Source organism: Meleagris gallopavo, chromosome Z (assembly GCF_905368555.1).
Source record: "Meleagris gallopavo chromosome Z, MGAL_WU_HG_1.1, whole genome shotgun sequence".
NCBI classification, from domain to species: domain Eukaryota; kingdom Metazoa; phylum Chordata; class Aves; order Galliformes; family Phasianidae; genus Meleagris; species Meleagris gallopavo.
Window position 1 is genome coordinate 24,081,824 of NC_139435.1, and position 16,721 is coordinate 24,098,544.

The following is a 16,721-nucleotide window of genomic DNA, read 5'->3' on the forward strand; positions in this document are numbered from 1 at the left end:
CCAAAGGAAGAAACACAAGTTATAGCAGAAATCTTTAAACTATTAGAATCATGATTTTAGATAGAGTCTGTAAACAGCTGTTAGTTGCACGCATTAATTACTATCAGACAATCTCATTTCACAGTGTATCCCTCAGCTCTCTTAACTAACTTTCCCAGTACAGCTATATGTTATGCATCCAACCTCTGCTGTGTTCACCACATTCTCTAACCACTTCCCACAATATTGACTTTCAAATGGCCCTAGCAACCTGCAGAAAAGGCTGATGCAGAATCTGAAAACAAAGAATCCATTAAAAAGTGCAGAGCAAGGAACTGGAACATTTCTTTTACTTGCCCGCACAGACTCCTCTGCCTCGTGAGCTGAGAACAGTACAAACTCAGAGCATCTTTTTGTTTAAAAAAAAAAACTATAAAAAGCCAAGCAACAGTCGTTTTTAATTAAAATAAAATGATTTTATGGTTACAAATACATAAACAAACGGAACCTTTATGAAGAAAAAAGGTCAGACAAGCACATGTTGAATAGTGCATAAAGAACAAGCAAAATTTCCCTCTGTAAATACTAAGACTTTAAAAGCCAGAAAGAAGAAAGCAACTACTGTGTTCTTAAGTTGTATATTACACTCTATTTTTGAAATCTACAGTTTCCAAGTTACCTGGTGCATGAACTGTTAGCCTATGCAACTTCAGCACCTTGCAGTTATACTCACTCCTTCCCTCATCTCCTATTGTTAAGCTATCGCCTGCAGCTTGCCTTTGGTTTGGTTTACTAATAAGGACAACTAAATGGAGATGCTCAAACTGAACAGGTGCTCACATACAAAAACGGAAATAAGAAAATGTATGGCAGAAATCCTCAGAAAAACAGCTGGAAAAAAAAACTTCAGCATCTGCAGGCTGTTCCCTAAGCTACCTTGCAGGCCATGTTGTTCCTAATGGATTCAACAATTCAGTCTCTACACTGAATCTGCATACTGCAATGTAAGAGAGACAGGGATATGATAAACCCTGTAATAACTCCCAGCATGGATCAAGCTGCCGTCAGAGCAAGTCAAGCCCAAACTCCATGCTGCTGATGTTCCTGTCTACAGAATTACAACATGGAAATTCAGCAACTCTGAAAACAAAATGGCACGAACAAAAGTATTTATCTATTCCCAGTAGAACATTTCTAAAAATAAGGACTGAGATATGCAGGCCAGATAACTAATAAAAAAATAGGTCACCCAACCACTGTAGGGCATTCTGCATATGAGGTATTCCAAAATCTGAAAGTACGTAAAGATATTACAACAGCAGTAAACAGATTAAGTAAGAGAATGCTGCTCTACAATCTATGTTCCTAAGGATGGAGGATTTACAAGATAAACTCAAGCAAATCTTGTTTTTAAGAGGGAAATCTCTCTTCCCTCTTATTGTTTGTTCCACGGAGGGCAAGCATGTTTCTCACAGATAAATGTTTTGTGCATCCCTTTCTTCAGAAGTAGTGAAAAATGTTAAGATCACAGAAATGCCATCCTTTTCTCTATTACCCATAAGTAGAAGAGGAATTCAAGATTATTTTACACAGAATGGCTTGGGTTGAAAGTGACCTTAAAGACTATCCAGTTCCAATCCCCCTGCTATGGGCAGGGATTCCACCCTCCAGATCAGCCTGCCCAGGGCCCCATCCAGTCTGGCTTTGAATTCCTCCAGAGATGAGGCATCTACAGCTCCTCTGGGCAGCCTCACCTCTGGGTGCCAGTGCCTCACTGTCCTCCAAGTAAAGAGTTTCCTCTTAACATCTAACCCTCTCCCTGCTGACACCTCTCTTTTGATGCAACCCAGGATACTGTTTGCCTTCTGGGCTGAAAGTGCACACTACTGAGTCATGTCTAAGTTCTCCTCCACAGAGCTGCTGTCAGTGAGTCCTTCTACCGCTCTATACACATCTACCTTAAATAATTAGTGAGAAAATTCTCATCTGCAGCCATCCTAGATCATCCACGTCCTTCAAGACTGTAAATACAGGAAGTATGGAATAGTTCACACAGGAAATAATTTACACATTAAGTCAGAAACAGGCAAATTCTGAAGACTTTCCAGATGCAAGTGAAAACAGTTTGGTTAATTACAGATATTACCAATGGACAGCACAGTACTAGTCAGAGAAATATGCTAAACAAAAACACTGCTAGCACAGCTTTCACAAGGACTGAGAAGAAATTGTTGCATCACGTTTCCAACAATACTTAATCCTGAACAGGACTTCTTTAGATAGGAACAGTAACAAAAGTGGTATAAGAAATCAGCCGAGAGATGATTTAGAAGGACCAGGCACTTTCCATATACATACAGAATATCCTTTCCAGATGGGTACATTTTACATGTATTTCAAAAGACAGACACTTCTGGATTTAGAATCATATCATGAGCTTTATTTCCACATTAAATCTAACATACTCCACAATTTTAACTTTATGATACTTAAAGACAAATCTGTGGCAGCTTTTTTAAAACAGGTGATAGTTTTCCAGGCCAAGCCAAACTAGCTTCATTTGTCCAAGTACTCAGAGGAATTTTCTTTTTTGCTAAGTAAAGGACATGCAAAATAATAAAATTTAAATAAACACACACATTGACAAGTTATCTTGGATTCTACACTTTATTAAATTAGACATATGTAAATCAATAAAGGGACAGGTGCTTTTTTTTTTTTTTTTTTTTTTTTTTTTTTTTTTTTTTTTAGACAGTAGTCACTGCTCCTTCAGCTGTTTTAATGTCTCTCCTACCAGAAATTTCCAGCTCCCACCTCTGTCAGCAGAACAGCTAATGCTGACTGCTCACTGACTTTGTTTGGACAAAGTCAACTGTCAGACTGCAGAATAGTATGAACTAGCCTAGCTTATTTTGTCCAGAGCAGATTAAAGAGCACTGAATTCAAATAATAGATCTGCAGGTACAGTGGCACCTGGCAAACAGAGATGAGCAGGTAGGAGATACTGAAATCATTACAGAAAATCTGGAAGTGAAAAAATACATTCTGGATTTAGCCTAGGCATCTAAAACATATAAAACACATATTTATTTAAAAAAAAAGTAAGCCACAAAGTAATCCCCATATAATTAAACAACGGAACAGAAGCTTCTATCATAGTCACTTCAAAGATTATCCACTTTCAAAAGTTCATATTTCATCAAAGGTTCGTGACTGTATGTATAACTTCTAAAAAAGAAGCTATCATCACAAATTAATTATAAAAAAATCTAAATCTAAGCAATTTGGCGTAAACAGAAGAATATCATTATAGAGTATTTCAAATATTTGAACTTTAAAACTTCCTCCTTCCACTTAAGTACTCATAAAATACAATTTATTTAAAAATAAAAAACAATTTTAAATAAAGATAGATAAACAGTAAGAATACTTCATTTCAGCATATTGCACATACTTATACAACATTCATATTATTATTGCACATTGATTTATATTAAATTTAGCCCTACCAACAGGTACCAATTTAACAACAGCAAAGACAATTGAAGTTCTCAGTCTCTTTGGAGAGGTCAAGGATCAAACAGCATTTGTTCAAATAATCTGGAAGAATCCTCTCATCATCCAGTTTATTAACATCAAGCAAAGTCATCCTGCATCTCATCACAGAGAGCCCTTCAGGGTGGGTCCATCACCTCATACTGAAATAATTTTCAGTGATAACAATAAAAGCTTGGCTGTGCTTTGAATTCTTCTTTTTTGAAGACCAACCAGTTTTTGGTCCAATGACAAGACAGACCTTCAGAAGAACTGAAATGAACTAGCTTGGCTCTTCTATGTTATCACACAAATTAGTTTGGTGTTTGATTGACCAAGGAAGTATTAACTTGAGCAACTATGGTTGCCAACTCACTGCCTTGCAGACAGAGTGACTGGTCAAATCTTCAAAGGAGGACATCAGCAAGCACAGTGTGACATTCTACCTCATGAGACTCTCTTTCTCAGGTGCTTGCCATGGCAGCTGTAATGAACCTGTTTTATTTTGTTGAACAGCAGAGATAATACATGAGACTGCATGTGACTCTAACAAAGTTTCACATGTTCAATATAACAGAACTCTTAAGTACTAGCAATTTCATTTCTCGTAAGCTAAAAAAGTATTATTTTCAGAAAAAACTGGATTACCTCAGTTATATCTCTTCTTCTACCTCGCATATCGTTCTATTTACGGAGCATGATAAGCATACAATGGCTCCGATGTGAATCCAGCCAAATTTCATCTGAATCCAGCCTACCACCAATGCTAAATTAATACGCTGTCATAAAACACTATGAAATACTTCATATGAAGTACATTGCCCCACTGTCATTTAAAAAACATTTCAATTGTATGCTTGGAATTGATTGACTTAGCCTTTTTTGATGCTGACTGTGAAGTTGTTAGTCCAGACCTGAAAATAAAAATAAAATTAATATACAAGTATATAATAGATACTTATAGAACTTTTGAACAATTTTTTTCTTAACTTCAATACTTTAAAATATGACTTGAGCACTTAGTTTTCAGAATAACTTTACCTTTTTGTTCCTTGTAATGATTTTGTGCACTGCTGTCCTCTGTTTAAACCTCCTGAGGAAACAATATTGGAAACAATAAAAATGTATTATTTCAGTAAATTAAGAATGCTGCAGAAATCATATACATAGCAGAACTTTTAAAAGAGCAGTTCTGGATAAAGATTTTCCTTCTCCTTTTTTCTTTTTTTTAATTTGACAATACTGGAACTGAAACTGAATCTGGAACTGAATGATTAATGCTTCATTAAGAACAGAAACTACGTGAGTAAACAGGCTGTGGGTTTAGCATGTTGTAGGTACAGCTACAGGACTGGAAGAACATCACATTAGCAATGCCTGCCTTTATGCTCATAACCTCTATTTTAGCCAGCACATTAATAAAACTCTTCTGTCAACTGAACCTCTGAAATGATCTACATTAATGACATTTTCGGTAATTTTCACCTAAATTTCAGTGACCTAACAAACATATATCTGATTATGGTTACGAGGGAGCAGACAGGATTTACAGAAATCACCAGTAATTCCTACATTACCACTCCTGCAAATGAGAGTGCACTATGTAACTACCACCTCATTCAGAAAGCTTGTTTGTGAATAAAACGGATGTGACATCTTTTAAATAGAGGTGTTTTCTCTCACACAGATATTACTCTAATGAATATCTTGAAATGTCTTGAAAAAAACTCTTGAAAAGTTAAAAGTATATAACTACAACTATATTATTGGAATTACACAAGTAGATAATGTGAATAACCAAATACATCTTAATGTGCCTACTCACCAACTCTGATTGAATTTTCTGTATCAGAAGTCTTAGCAGAACAATCATCTTTTTCTGTCAGCTCCTGGATAATGCCTTTGTTTAAGCAGACATCTACGTGTCTGTTAAATGACATAAGGCTGGTGGTTTTCTGTTCTGAATTACAAACTGGACAAACAAGAACATTGTCTTCTTTGGTTTCAAAAGAACAGGATGAACTAGTTTCTTCCATATGATCCGTCCTTCCAAACTGTTTTGCATTCTCTTGTGAATTTCTTTTGGGAAGCAGACATTGTTTTATGCTTGCATTTCTAGGAATATCAATGAGATCACAAGGCTGTTTTTCTCTGTGAAGTTTTTCTGAGACTATCTGAGTGAATTTTTTCTCTCTGCTATCGCCAGAAGAGTTTTCAGATGTACTTGCTGACTGGCCTGTTCCTGCTAATTGATCTGTTGTTATATTTTCTTTACAGTCATCAATATTTTCATTTTTACAGTGTGATAAGAAGTTAAAAGTATTTTCTCTTGAAATGTCATTTTTTGGTATTTCCACAGTATCTTTAACGAGACTGCCAGCAAGACATTCATCAATATGCCTATTAATCTCTTCCAAATTAATACTACTTTGCTCCTCAAAACAAACAGGGCACGTGAAGATCTCACATATGTTAGACTTCTGCAAATTTGTGACCTTGTTTGCTTCTTCCACAAAATTTGCTGATGATTTTACATCACAATAGTGCTGCTTACCTACACTTTCATTTGGAAAAAGATTATTACAGTTTAGTTGCCTTGCAGCTCGCTTTTTATCAAAAAAACTCCCACTGGAAGATGCTTCTGAATTTTTTGTGAGATTTTCTTGATTGGGTTTCCCTCGCTGAAGCCTTGGAAAATCAAGCTCTTTTCCTGATTTTAAGAAGCTTTTAATGCTTTTTTGTTGGTATTTCTTCTCTTCTTCACTTAGAAATCCCGATACTCGTACACCTAACGAAAAAAAAAAGTTTCAATTTTAAATATGAGTATTTTCAAAATTTGATACTTACTTAACAACTTTTTGAGGTGAACATTCACTCAATATAAGAATGTTTTTCCCTATAAAGAGAGGTTAAGGGGCCTGCAAATGCTAAGAACAGATCACAAGACCCATGCACTTTTATCAGACCTGAAAACTTGTCCAACTTTAATTTCAATACCCAGAAGTATTAACACAGTTACGTAAAATTCAGTCCAGAAGAAGACAGATTCATATCAAGTTTCCCCATCAAATTATTTTTTTTCCCTTCAGCACATTCTAATATTATAGACAACTAGATTTTATACTTTACTGAATGATTCAAATCCCAAATCACAGGACTTAGAATCAAAATACAGAATTAATTTTGACACAATTTTTCAAATTTCTCACAGAACTTAGTATCTTCAAATTTCTAAGCACTTCTATTTAATGTATTTGTTTCTAAAAGGGGTTATGTATGGAAATAAATTGTTGCTGCAGGGCAAAGCATATTTAAAAACCTTTTTAAGGCTGCGGAATTAAGAACTGCAATGCTGTTAAGGTTGTACTCTCCTGCCAATGTTTATATTGTTCCAGAACTATCAGGTACTAGGAAAGGTACAACTTCAATTAGTAAGACATTCCAGAGTTACTACTCAGCACTATAGAGCTGTTTCACTTTGCAAAAACCACTAGGGTAATGAAGAAAGGATAGATCCATTTATATGAGTTCTACTTTAGACTACAGTCTATTACTTCCATATGCTATGTGATCTAATTCTGAAAAGAGTTTTACCCATAAGTCTTATCCTTAAAGGGTGAGGAGCAACGCTATCAATTTCCGTTCCTAACAACATTTTTGCAACAGCAAATATTTCATCCTCGGCAGAAACGGAAGACAGCACAGTTGAAGCTCTTGTTTTTACTTCAAAGTTCACATTCTTTAGCTTTAAGGTAACAGTTTTACCCTATTAGGAAAAAAAAAAAAAAAGTTATACATATCTTATATGCCACACATAGAAATACTAATGCAGCACCTCTGTAAGGGCCTTAAAGCTACAGTCAAGACTTTCTTTTCATCTGTGTGCAATAAGAGTTACTGCCAAAAATTTATCTGTAAGATTTAACACTTGCTATTAAACTGCTGCCAAAATCAAATTTTCTACAATAGGTCAGTTGGCTATGGTCTGCAGAAGACCTTTTGCCAACAGTGCATGTGGCTACAGGCACATCATCTACCTGGTCTACTAAAGATTATTTCCTCACTCAGAAACTTTCAGTGCCAGGTATCTAAGTTTTGCTGGGAAAGCTATTAAGGATGTGTAAGTAATATCCTATTAAGGATCCTTTCTCAGTGTTGTCAGAGCAACACATAACACCTAGGTTTGGCAGATATTCTCTGGCAACACCTTCCATGACAACTGTGATTTGGAATGACCATCCAAACGAAAATTAGTGGCACTCCTTGTGTTTGGTGCCTTTGTAAGCTTACTTCTTTGACCTATTTGCTGTTGATTTCTCTTTCAACCTGACACCTACTGAGACAATCATTTATGGCAGAAGAGAACGAATAAGAACTCTTTTAGGTCTTGAATGTTATTCCTTGCTTTACCAGAAAGACCACTACAGAAGTCTTTCTTTCAAAAAAATACAAATGTTGCTCCAAAAGTAATACTTCCCATTTATTTTCATAGAAATTACAAAATCTACTAAGAGCACAATAACATATCTGATAGAGAAATTCTCAGCTACAAACCAACATTTTTCTCCATAGTCACCACTATTAGCTATGTATTTTTGCCAGCAATTATCAAGATCTGGCACGCTCATAAAAATCCACATAGCTGTCCAGAACGTGTCTTGTCTTTGATGTTGCTGTCATCACTGCTGACATGTGCCATCCACTACATCACTGTGCTCACATCCACTGTTAGGTTTCCAGAAATGTTCAGCAAGTGTTGATGAATGTTAGTGGCTACAATTTTTTCCATATGGAGGAATTCAATTCCACATCCTTGCTTCAGACAGACTTCCATGTCAGATGCCATTTTCACAGAATCACAGAATGCTTAAAGGTGGAAGGGATTTTTAAAGGTCCAACCTAAATCTACCCCCTTTGAGCCTGAAGCCATTTCTCCTTGCCCTATCATCACAGACCGTGCTAAGAAGTCTGTCCATTTCTTTTCTGTAGCTCCCGTTCATTTTGCCCCTCTCCTGCCATCTGTCACACACCAACAAAATGTAAAGGAATATGGTGGGAAGGTTCAACCTCTCTACTGCCATACCACCAACATCTGCCTATGATGTCATGAGACAACATCATAAAATATTATGTGTTAAATTCACAGCAGCCCTCAGAAAACGAAATTTGGGAGAAGGAATACAGAGGCTGTTCATATCATTCATATCATACATTGAGTGGTATGACTAACTTTTTTGCAAACTGGGAATGTGAGTTTTTTAAACTACACTGCTGGCTATTGACTGGATCCTACATAAAGATAGGAGAGAAACAGCATTTTAAATATATTAAAATTACATGATCGATGGTGAATAGAGCTAAATCCAGCTGGCAACCAGTCATGAGTGCTCTTTCCCAGGGGTTGGTAGTGGGGCCTGTCCTGTCCAATGTCTTTATTAATGACCTGGACAAGGGGATTGAGTGCATCCTCACGAAGTTTGCCAGTGACACCAAGCTGGGAGGAAGTGTTGATCTGTCTGGAACTAGGAAGGCCCTACAGAGGAATCTGGATGGGCCAAAGCCAATTGGATGAAGTTCAACAAGACCAAGTCCCAGATCCTGCACTATGGCCACAATTACCCCCTGGCAATACTGTGAAATGGGGCAAAATGGCTGGAAGGCTGTGTGGAAGAAATGGACCTGAAGGTGTTGGTTGATGCTTGGCTGAACACGAGCCAGCAGTGTGTCCAGGTGGCCAAGAAGGCCAATGGCATCCTGGCTTGTATCAGAAATAGCATTGCCAGGGAAGTGATCCTCCTTCTGTACTCAGCTCTGGTGAGGCAGCACCTCAAGTACTGTGTTCAGTTTTAGGCCTTCTACTACAAAAAAGACATCAAGGCCCTGGAGCTTGTCTAGAGAAGGGCAATGAAGCTGGTGAGGGGTCTGGAGCACAAGTCTGATGTGGAGAGGCTGACAGAACTGGGATTGTTTAGTCTGCAGAAGACTCAGGCAAAATCTTATTTCTCTCTACAATGACCTGAAAGGACCTTGCAGCAAAGTGGGGGTTGGTCTCTTCTCCCACATAACTAGCAACAGACTAGAGGCAATAGTCTCAAGATGTGCAAGGGGAGATTCAGGTTGGATGTTAGGAGTAATTCCTTCTCCGAAAGAGTGGTTAGTATTGGAATGGGGTGTCCAGGAAGGCAATTGAGTCACCATCCATGGAAGTGTTCAAGAGATGTGTAGATGTACTAGAAGACATGGTTTAGTGGGGAAATACTGACAGTAAGTGGACAGTTGGACTGGATGATCTTGGAGGTTCCAACCTTGTTGACTCTATGATTCTATGATTGACCAGAGCACAGCTCATGGGCAACAGATTCTTTTTATTTATTTATATATTTATATATTTACATATTTATTAGCATTGCCATTAGCAAAAAAATTTAAGATATTCTGTAGCTTAGTTAGTTGAAATAAGTTTTTCTAAACTTATTATTAGATATCCATCTGAACAAAATCAAAACGCTGTCAAAAACATTCAAACTAGCTGCAAATGAATTAAGATAATTTCCTGAAGATAGACTGCATGAAGTGATGATGATTCATACCACTAATACATTTTGAGTGCAAAATGGTGTCCTTTTGAAAGTAAATAGAATAAAAAATACCTTGAGTCCCTCTTTCTGTAAGTCCTGGGCAAGTTCTCTGCAGAGTTCTCGACACAAGCTGTACTGATCTTCTGCTGTGTTAATTTCACTGAATGTTCTAAGATAAAGACAAAGTATTTTTTTTCAATATGAATCCTAAATCTTGCTGCTGTCTAAATGTTGTTTTTTTTTTTTTAACACTTGAACAAATCTACATCAAAAGAAAGTTTCATGGGGTTTGAGTGTTTACTTCAAAGATACAAAAAAAGATACTGATACAAATGCTGTACAAAAAGATTTATGCACATTTATGTGCTTCAAGGTATTTGTTAAACTCCTCAAATAATGAAATAATTTAAAGTCATTAATGTTTAAATATTTGCAGGAGAGAATACTAATACCAACTGAATTCACGGAGGCAGCAAAGTAATTTGTATGTAATCTCCTTTGTACACTGCTGTGTAACATCAGAAGAAAGAGAAGATTAGAAAGTCAACATCAGAGCCAAGTGTTAGAAATAAATAATGCAGATACAAAGAAAAATATGCCAGCTAGGATAATTACGGATAGTCACAGAGGATGAAAAACTAGTCTTCTGCCAAAAATGTTGTTAGAGCTTCTCATCAGAGGAACTGAAGTATTGTTTTTTCCATTAATGTATCTGCTTTTTAGGAATAACATGAGGAAAAGCAAGCTGCAGTTAGTTGTGGTTTTAAGGCACACTAGAATCAAAACTTACAGACTTTAGATGTTTCTGGAAAAGTTTCCCAATTCCGTTTCACTTTAGGCTTTATATTTTTATGAGTGCAGAGTCCCTACAGTTGCACTAATTTTCATGTCTCAAAGTTATGTTCACGTTTACTGGATTGTGTTGCATAGCCATCCTCTATCAAGATTCACATTCCCCTAGGAATGTTTGCATGCTGCCAAACTAACAGACTAATTATTTTACTGTGGGTCCATTAACCAAGATGTAACTGATGTTACACAGGTAACACTGCAGTGATTTATAGCACTGCAATCCTGTAGTATATGGGAAACTATAGGATTTGGAAGTTTGGAAGGGGACAAGATAGAGACATTGCAATTTCAAGCACCCCTCTTTCTTTCATATAAACTAGCTGCATGATCCCAGCAGCCCACTGATGTCTCTCATCTAACCACATCTTTGTTCAGAGAGAATAAAGGAAGGTATAAAAGACAGAAAGGTAACAGTCTACTCAGATTATTTATCAACCTGCAAACCAGCATAAGATTGGCCTGAGTTTGGTCAGACTGAAGAAGAAAAGGCTTAGGGAGACATCGTTTGTGGCCATCTAATATTTAATAGGACTTATTAAAAAAAATGGAGAGCAACAACAGATAGTGATAGGAGAAGGGAAAACAGTTTTAAACCAAAAGAGAGGAGATTTAGATTAGGTGTTAAAAGCAAATCCTTACTAACATTGCCCCAAACAATGACGTCTCAATAGGAATATTAATTTTTCCTTATTTTCTAAGATGAGGGCAGGATAATTACTACAGTTCTATGCAGATTCGCTTTGCAGTAATTTCTTTCCAAAAAGATTTCCAAAATTTCTTTCCAAAACCTCACCTTTTAAAATAACATGTTGCCTTCTGAAGGAGTGTTAAATTAGTAAGAAATAATGCATAAGGAAATTATGCATTATTATTATGCATATTATCTCAGCAACCCCTGCAAAATTAGTGCCTTTCAAGACTTCGCTGCATTATACATGCTATCCACATGACTGCAGGCTATTGGACTGCTATTGGCATTGAACTGAAACATAAAATAGTAAATGTTTCCACTCTACATTATTGCTCAAAGAGAAGCAGATGATGAGAAAACAGAAAATAAAGGAGGAGTACTTCCAGAATATTCTGAAGCCAAAAGGAGATGGGGTGAGGATGGAAACCAAATGTGATTTAATGAGTTTGGTTAGCTTTATAACATATGTAAATACACAATGAATTTATATGACTAACAAAACCATACACATAGGACATTAAATAGATTTAGTGATTAATGTAATTTTTTCAAGATCAAATTATATACCTTTCAGTGCTCATACTTTTTCTTTCTCCATCCCTTAAAAAAAAAAAAAAAAAAATTAATACACTCACTTTACCAGTAAATGTTACCTTTTCACTAGACTCTGAGTCAACTTCAATCATGCTTCAATAAATGACAGCAAACTTTTCTGTAAAATCTGAATATTCTTGTACATTAAGCTTGACTGATTGCAGATAAGATATATTTATCACTTAATAAATATGCCAATATAATATATAATAATACCTACAGATGTCAGTAAGAATTACCAGTTTGCAAAATAAACCTATTGTCTCTTATCAAAAAAGTTATCCGAAAACTAAATATAAATCTGATTCTGTTTCTCCTAGGTATATAACACAAATAGTGCTAGTAAAATCCCAAACATACTACACATATAAGAATACTTGTTTGTCTGAAAGTTTAATTTGCTTTCTACCTAAATTTCTGCCCATGGAAAACATGATGTACTAAGGTCTTTTTTTTCTTTTTTCTTTTTTCTTTTTTGCTATTTGTATTTTCTTCCTTTCAGTTTTTTATCAAGAATTCTTTAACAATGGTTCTGCACCTCTGGACGCAGAAGGCCTTCAAAGATTTTTCTTTTTATGTTCTTCTATTTATAAGTTTAAGTCTTTCTTCATAAGTAACAGATTTTATATCCTCAAATTTTCAAGAAAGAAGCCAGTCAAAAGCAATGACCATAAGATAAGCCACTCACTGAAAATTCATGTGCTCATATATTACGGGTTAGCATTCACTTCATTAAAATAACTGAGATCAAGTTGGTGTTGGTAAAAATTAAACCATGAAACAAATCTTAGATGACATCATTAAAAATATCTTCCCCTTTGCAGCAATAACCTTAATTTTTGACATGTTTTATCCCAGACTGTATAACATCTACAACAGGGTGAATAAGGAAAGAAAGTCTGCCAATTTTAAAGGAGCATTTGAGGTTGCATTATCATAGCAGAAACAAATGTAACTACAATCTGATTTTATTCAAGTCAGCTTCACAAAGTGAACTCTACTGCATGTTTTCTTTCAAGTCATCAATTTGCTGTATTTTTTTTTTTTTTATTTTCAGAAGCATTCATGGTAGAATATTACTTGCCTACAAATTATTAACTGTCAGTATTATTTTATAGACAAATTGGAAAAGTGTAAGATCTATTATTGTCAGAGGAGTAAAGAAAGTAAGGTGGAATACATTTTTCAGAAGGTACTTTGGAAGCTAATTCCTACTAAAATCAAATTTAGAAGGACATTTATGGAAGTAATATTGACAAGAAAGGACTCAATCCCTAATTAGAAATATTGGTTCCTAAAATTCCAAATAGCAAAGTGCTATGATTTTTAAAATTAAGTGCTGCATGTTTGTATCCAGAGGTATATACTACTGAAAAGACAGATTCACTGGTAAAAGTTATTTCTCCCATCCAAACAATAGGATAAAAATCTACTCAGTAATGAATCTCACAACAACAGATATGAAAAAAATTTTTGAAATCTTCAGTTCTATTCTCGTAAATTCTTAAGTTACTATAGACACGAACATGAAAATGATAGGAGACACAGAAAAATTACTTACTTTCAATAGAAACATGATAGTTTACCACCAATATGACTTTCAATACAATCAGATAATAAAAAATGGTGAAGGTGTATTATTTTCATAAAATAAACATGACTGAACATCTGTGCTTTGGATAAGTAACTATTATCTCTTTAGTTAATTTAATAATTATGATATTATCCTAAACTATATATTAATCTAATAGTATGTTAGTACTAGTATAATAGTATATTATATATATAATATAATAGTATAGTATAGTATATATTATATCGTGTATTGTCATATACAGATATATTTATTATCAGTATAGTAAATAGTGCTGACTTGGTTAATAAAATACACATACACGCAACTTCCTCTTTAAAAGACTTATTAAATTTCGTATGTTGCACACAAACCTAATTTTCATAATATTTTTTGGTCTGTCAACACAGTGTGCCTTAAAATGTAAATTATATAAAACACACCTGGAAACATTTAGCAAAATTTAAGGAGTAGAAATATAAAAACAACAAAACCAAAGCATACTTTTCCAAATGTGTTGAACCCAGCCCAAGAGAGATATCCAAGAAACTACGCCAAGATGCTTCTGAAAAAAGAAGAGAAAGCAGTGCCCTCTGCTGGTAAAGTTCTGAGCAAGTCACAATTCCAAGGGCTTTTAACATCTTCTCTGTTACTTTTCCTATACCTGGCACCTGGGAGGAAAAAAAAAAAAAAAACAAACAAAAACCAACACACACATTAAAATGGAAATTAGTATTTGTGGATCCAGTACTAAGAAAAAACTGGGCCTATTACTTAGAATTTTTTTTTTCTTCTTTCTGGAGAAATCTTGGTTTTAGAACATCATGAACATAAACGATTGTATAATAAATGTCACAGTACCTCTTACCTTTCTAATGGGCAAATCTTTTATGAAGTCTAGCACTGCTTGTCTCTCTGGAGAAATTCTGCATTGTCCATTAGGTTTATTACGATCACTGCACATTTTCGCTAACATTGTATTTGGAGCTATTCCTTAAACACAAAGAAAGAAGATTTTGAAAAATACAAGACTGCAATTTTAATCATCTATTACTTAAAAGCACAAGAGTAGACTACACATTTGACAAAAGCAGAAGAGAAATGGTAACTAATAATAAGCAGATTTCTTGGAATTCTGGGGGAAAAAAAAAAAGAAAAATAATTGTAATAAACTTGTGAGAAAATAAATACATATGACAGTTTAAAAATAATTGATGCATCAGATAAAGCGTACCTACTATTTTGAGAAAGGGTAACAGAACATGTACTAATCAGTCATGAGGAGTTAAATATCAAGTGTCTTAAAAATAACATCCATTACATGACTGAATGATTTTATGACTATTAAAGTGATCATAATAAGACAAAAGAAAATTCTCATAACAGCAGTTACAATGAATTTCAATGTAAAGATGTTATGTCTTGCTTGTAGTTCAAAAAAGACTCAATTTATTATGGCAAAATTTACTAAACTAGTATTTTCTGGACTACCACTGATATGAAATTACTTAGAATTAAAAAATACATAAATATTTCACTAGTTCCTTCATGGAGGAAATAAGTAGGAGTTGCTCCTTTCTAGAAAAGTAAATAGCTTTACAAACAAACTACAGGATCAGCTAGCAAAAAAAAAAAAAAAAAAAAAAAAGAATCAAAGAAATTTTACTACACCCCTAGTAGTCTAAATTTTTATCTGCTTGCTGGTATAATATTCTAGATGCAGCATGTGGGCTCTGTACAGCTAGTAATGCAGTCCCATGAGAACATACACTTTTAACATTATTATGTGATGCTTAGCAATATTTCTCATGAGTGGACTGCACTCAGCTCAAGCATCGACTGCATAGACACACCGCAGTGCTAGCTCTGCCTCTTGTGTCCATCACATGCACTCAGATAAATTTAAAATCACATGTACTACACATTAAATTTGCTTGTGCCACTTAGTGAATAAAAGGCAATGATTGCTGAGAATGATATTTCAGCTTACAGGTGTGTATGCCTGTGAGGGCATACTTTTTTGAATCAAGCAGAAATGCAATTTTTCTTATTATTAAAATTGGGCTTATGTTATTTCATAAAATACTTTAGTAAGTTGACACATTCACTGCAGATGAAATATCCAGCATACTCATGCAATGCTGACGAATTTATCATTTTAAATGCCTCATAAGATTACAAAAAGCGTAAAATAATTTACAATGCTTATTGGTAGATTTGACAGTTCATTTAAACAAGTTACATAAGCACCTTCAAGGTGAACTTACCTATGCTACATTTCAAAACACAGTGGCGTTCACAATGAAACAAATTACAGCAAACCCAAGATATGGCAAATAATTGTATGCACTGTGATACAGTGGGTAAACATATTCCTGAGACCAGTGGAAAAATATGTGCTTTGCTTTCGAGTTTGATAAAGAAATTTGAAAATAGATTTCAAGTTTTCCAAAGAAACATCAGCTTTTTCTGAATACTCACAACTCCATTTTCAGTTCACACGTGCATTACCTATGAATTTTCAAATCAAATGTACAGAGTTGCAGTCAGACATTCAAGCCTAAGAAGAATGTGGTCACTTCTCTTTACTAGACTTTTATAAGGCCTACCTTAACAGAGAAAAATATATCTCACAATCACATCTTATTCATGTAATCACTTTCTGGCAGTATGTACATTCCTGAACAATTAATTTCAAGGATGATGCACAGGAAGAATAAAATTAGATCAAAAATCTGAAAAGCACCTTGAGCACTTACTAATAATCATAGCTACTTCCACTGAAACAGACACTGAAATCAGTTTCACAAAAACAAGGTCAAAGAAAACCCACTAGATTTATGTTTTTTGTTGACCTCTTTTTTCTTTTTTTTTTTTTAATGTTTTTATACAAATTACTGAAAAATGAAAGAGGTTTTGT

The 16,721-nt window shown here is 34.8% G+C and overlaps 1 protein-coding gene across 5 annotated transcripts in view; it reads right to left on the reverse strand.

Moving 5' to 3' along the window:
• Nucleotides 1–2,397: 2,397 nt before the first annotated feature.
• Nucleotides 2,398–16,721, reverse strand: part of POLK (DNA polymerase kappa) — a 32,478-nt gene continuing 18,154 nt past the window's right edge. For all 5 annotated transcript variants that reach the window (XM_085214502.1, XM_085214505.1, XM_085214504.1 and 2 more), the window contains exons 8-15: nt 14,670–14,794; nt 14,306–14,472; nt 12,202–12,234; nt 10,164–10,260; nt 7,108–7,279; nt 5,339–6,301; nt 4,555–4,606; nt 2,398–4,427 (exon numbers count right to left, since the gene is read on the reverse strand). In XM_085214502.1, coding sequence (XP_085070628.1) covers nt 4,343–4,427; nt 4,555–4,606; nt 5,339–6,301; nt 7,108–7,279; nt 10,164–10,260; nt 12,202–12,234; nt 14,306–14,472; nt 14,670–14,794 — 1,694 coding nt within the window. In that variant the 3' untranslated portion in view covers nt 2,398–4,342. The remainder of the gene's footprint in view (nt 4,428–4,554; nt 4,607–5,338; nt 6,302–7,107; nt 7,280–10,163; nt 10,261–12,201; nt 12,235–14,305; nt 14,473–14,669; nt 14,795–16,721) is intronic.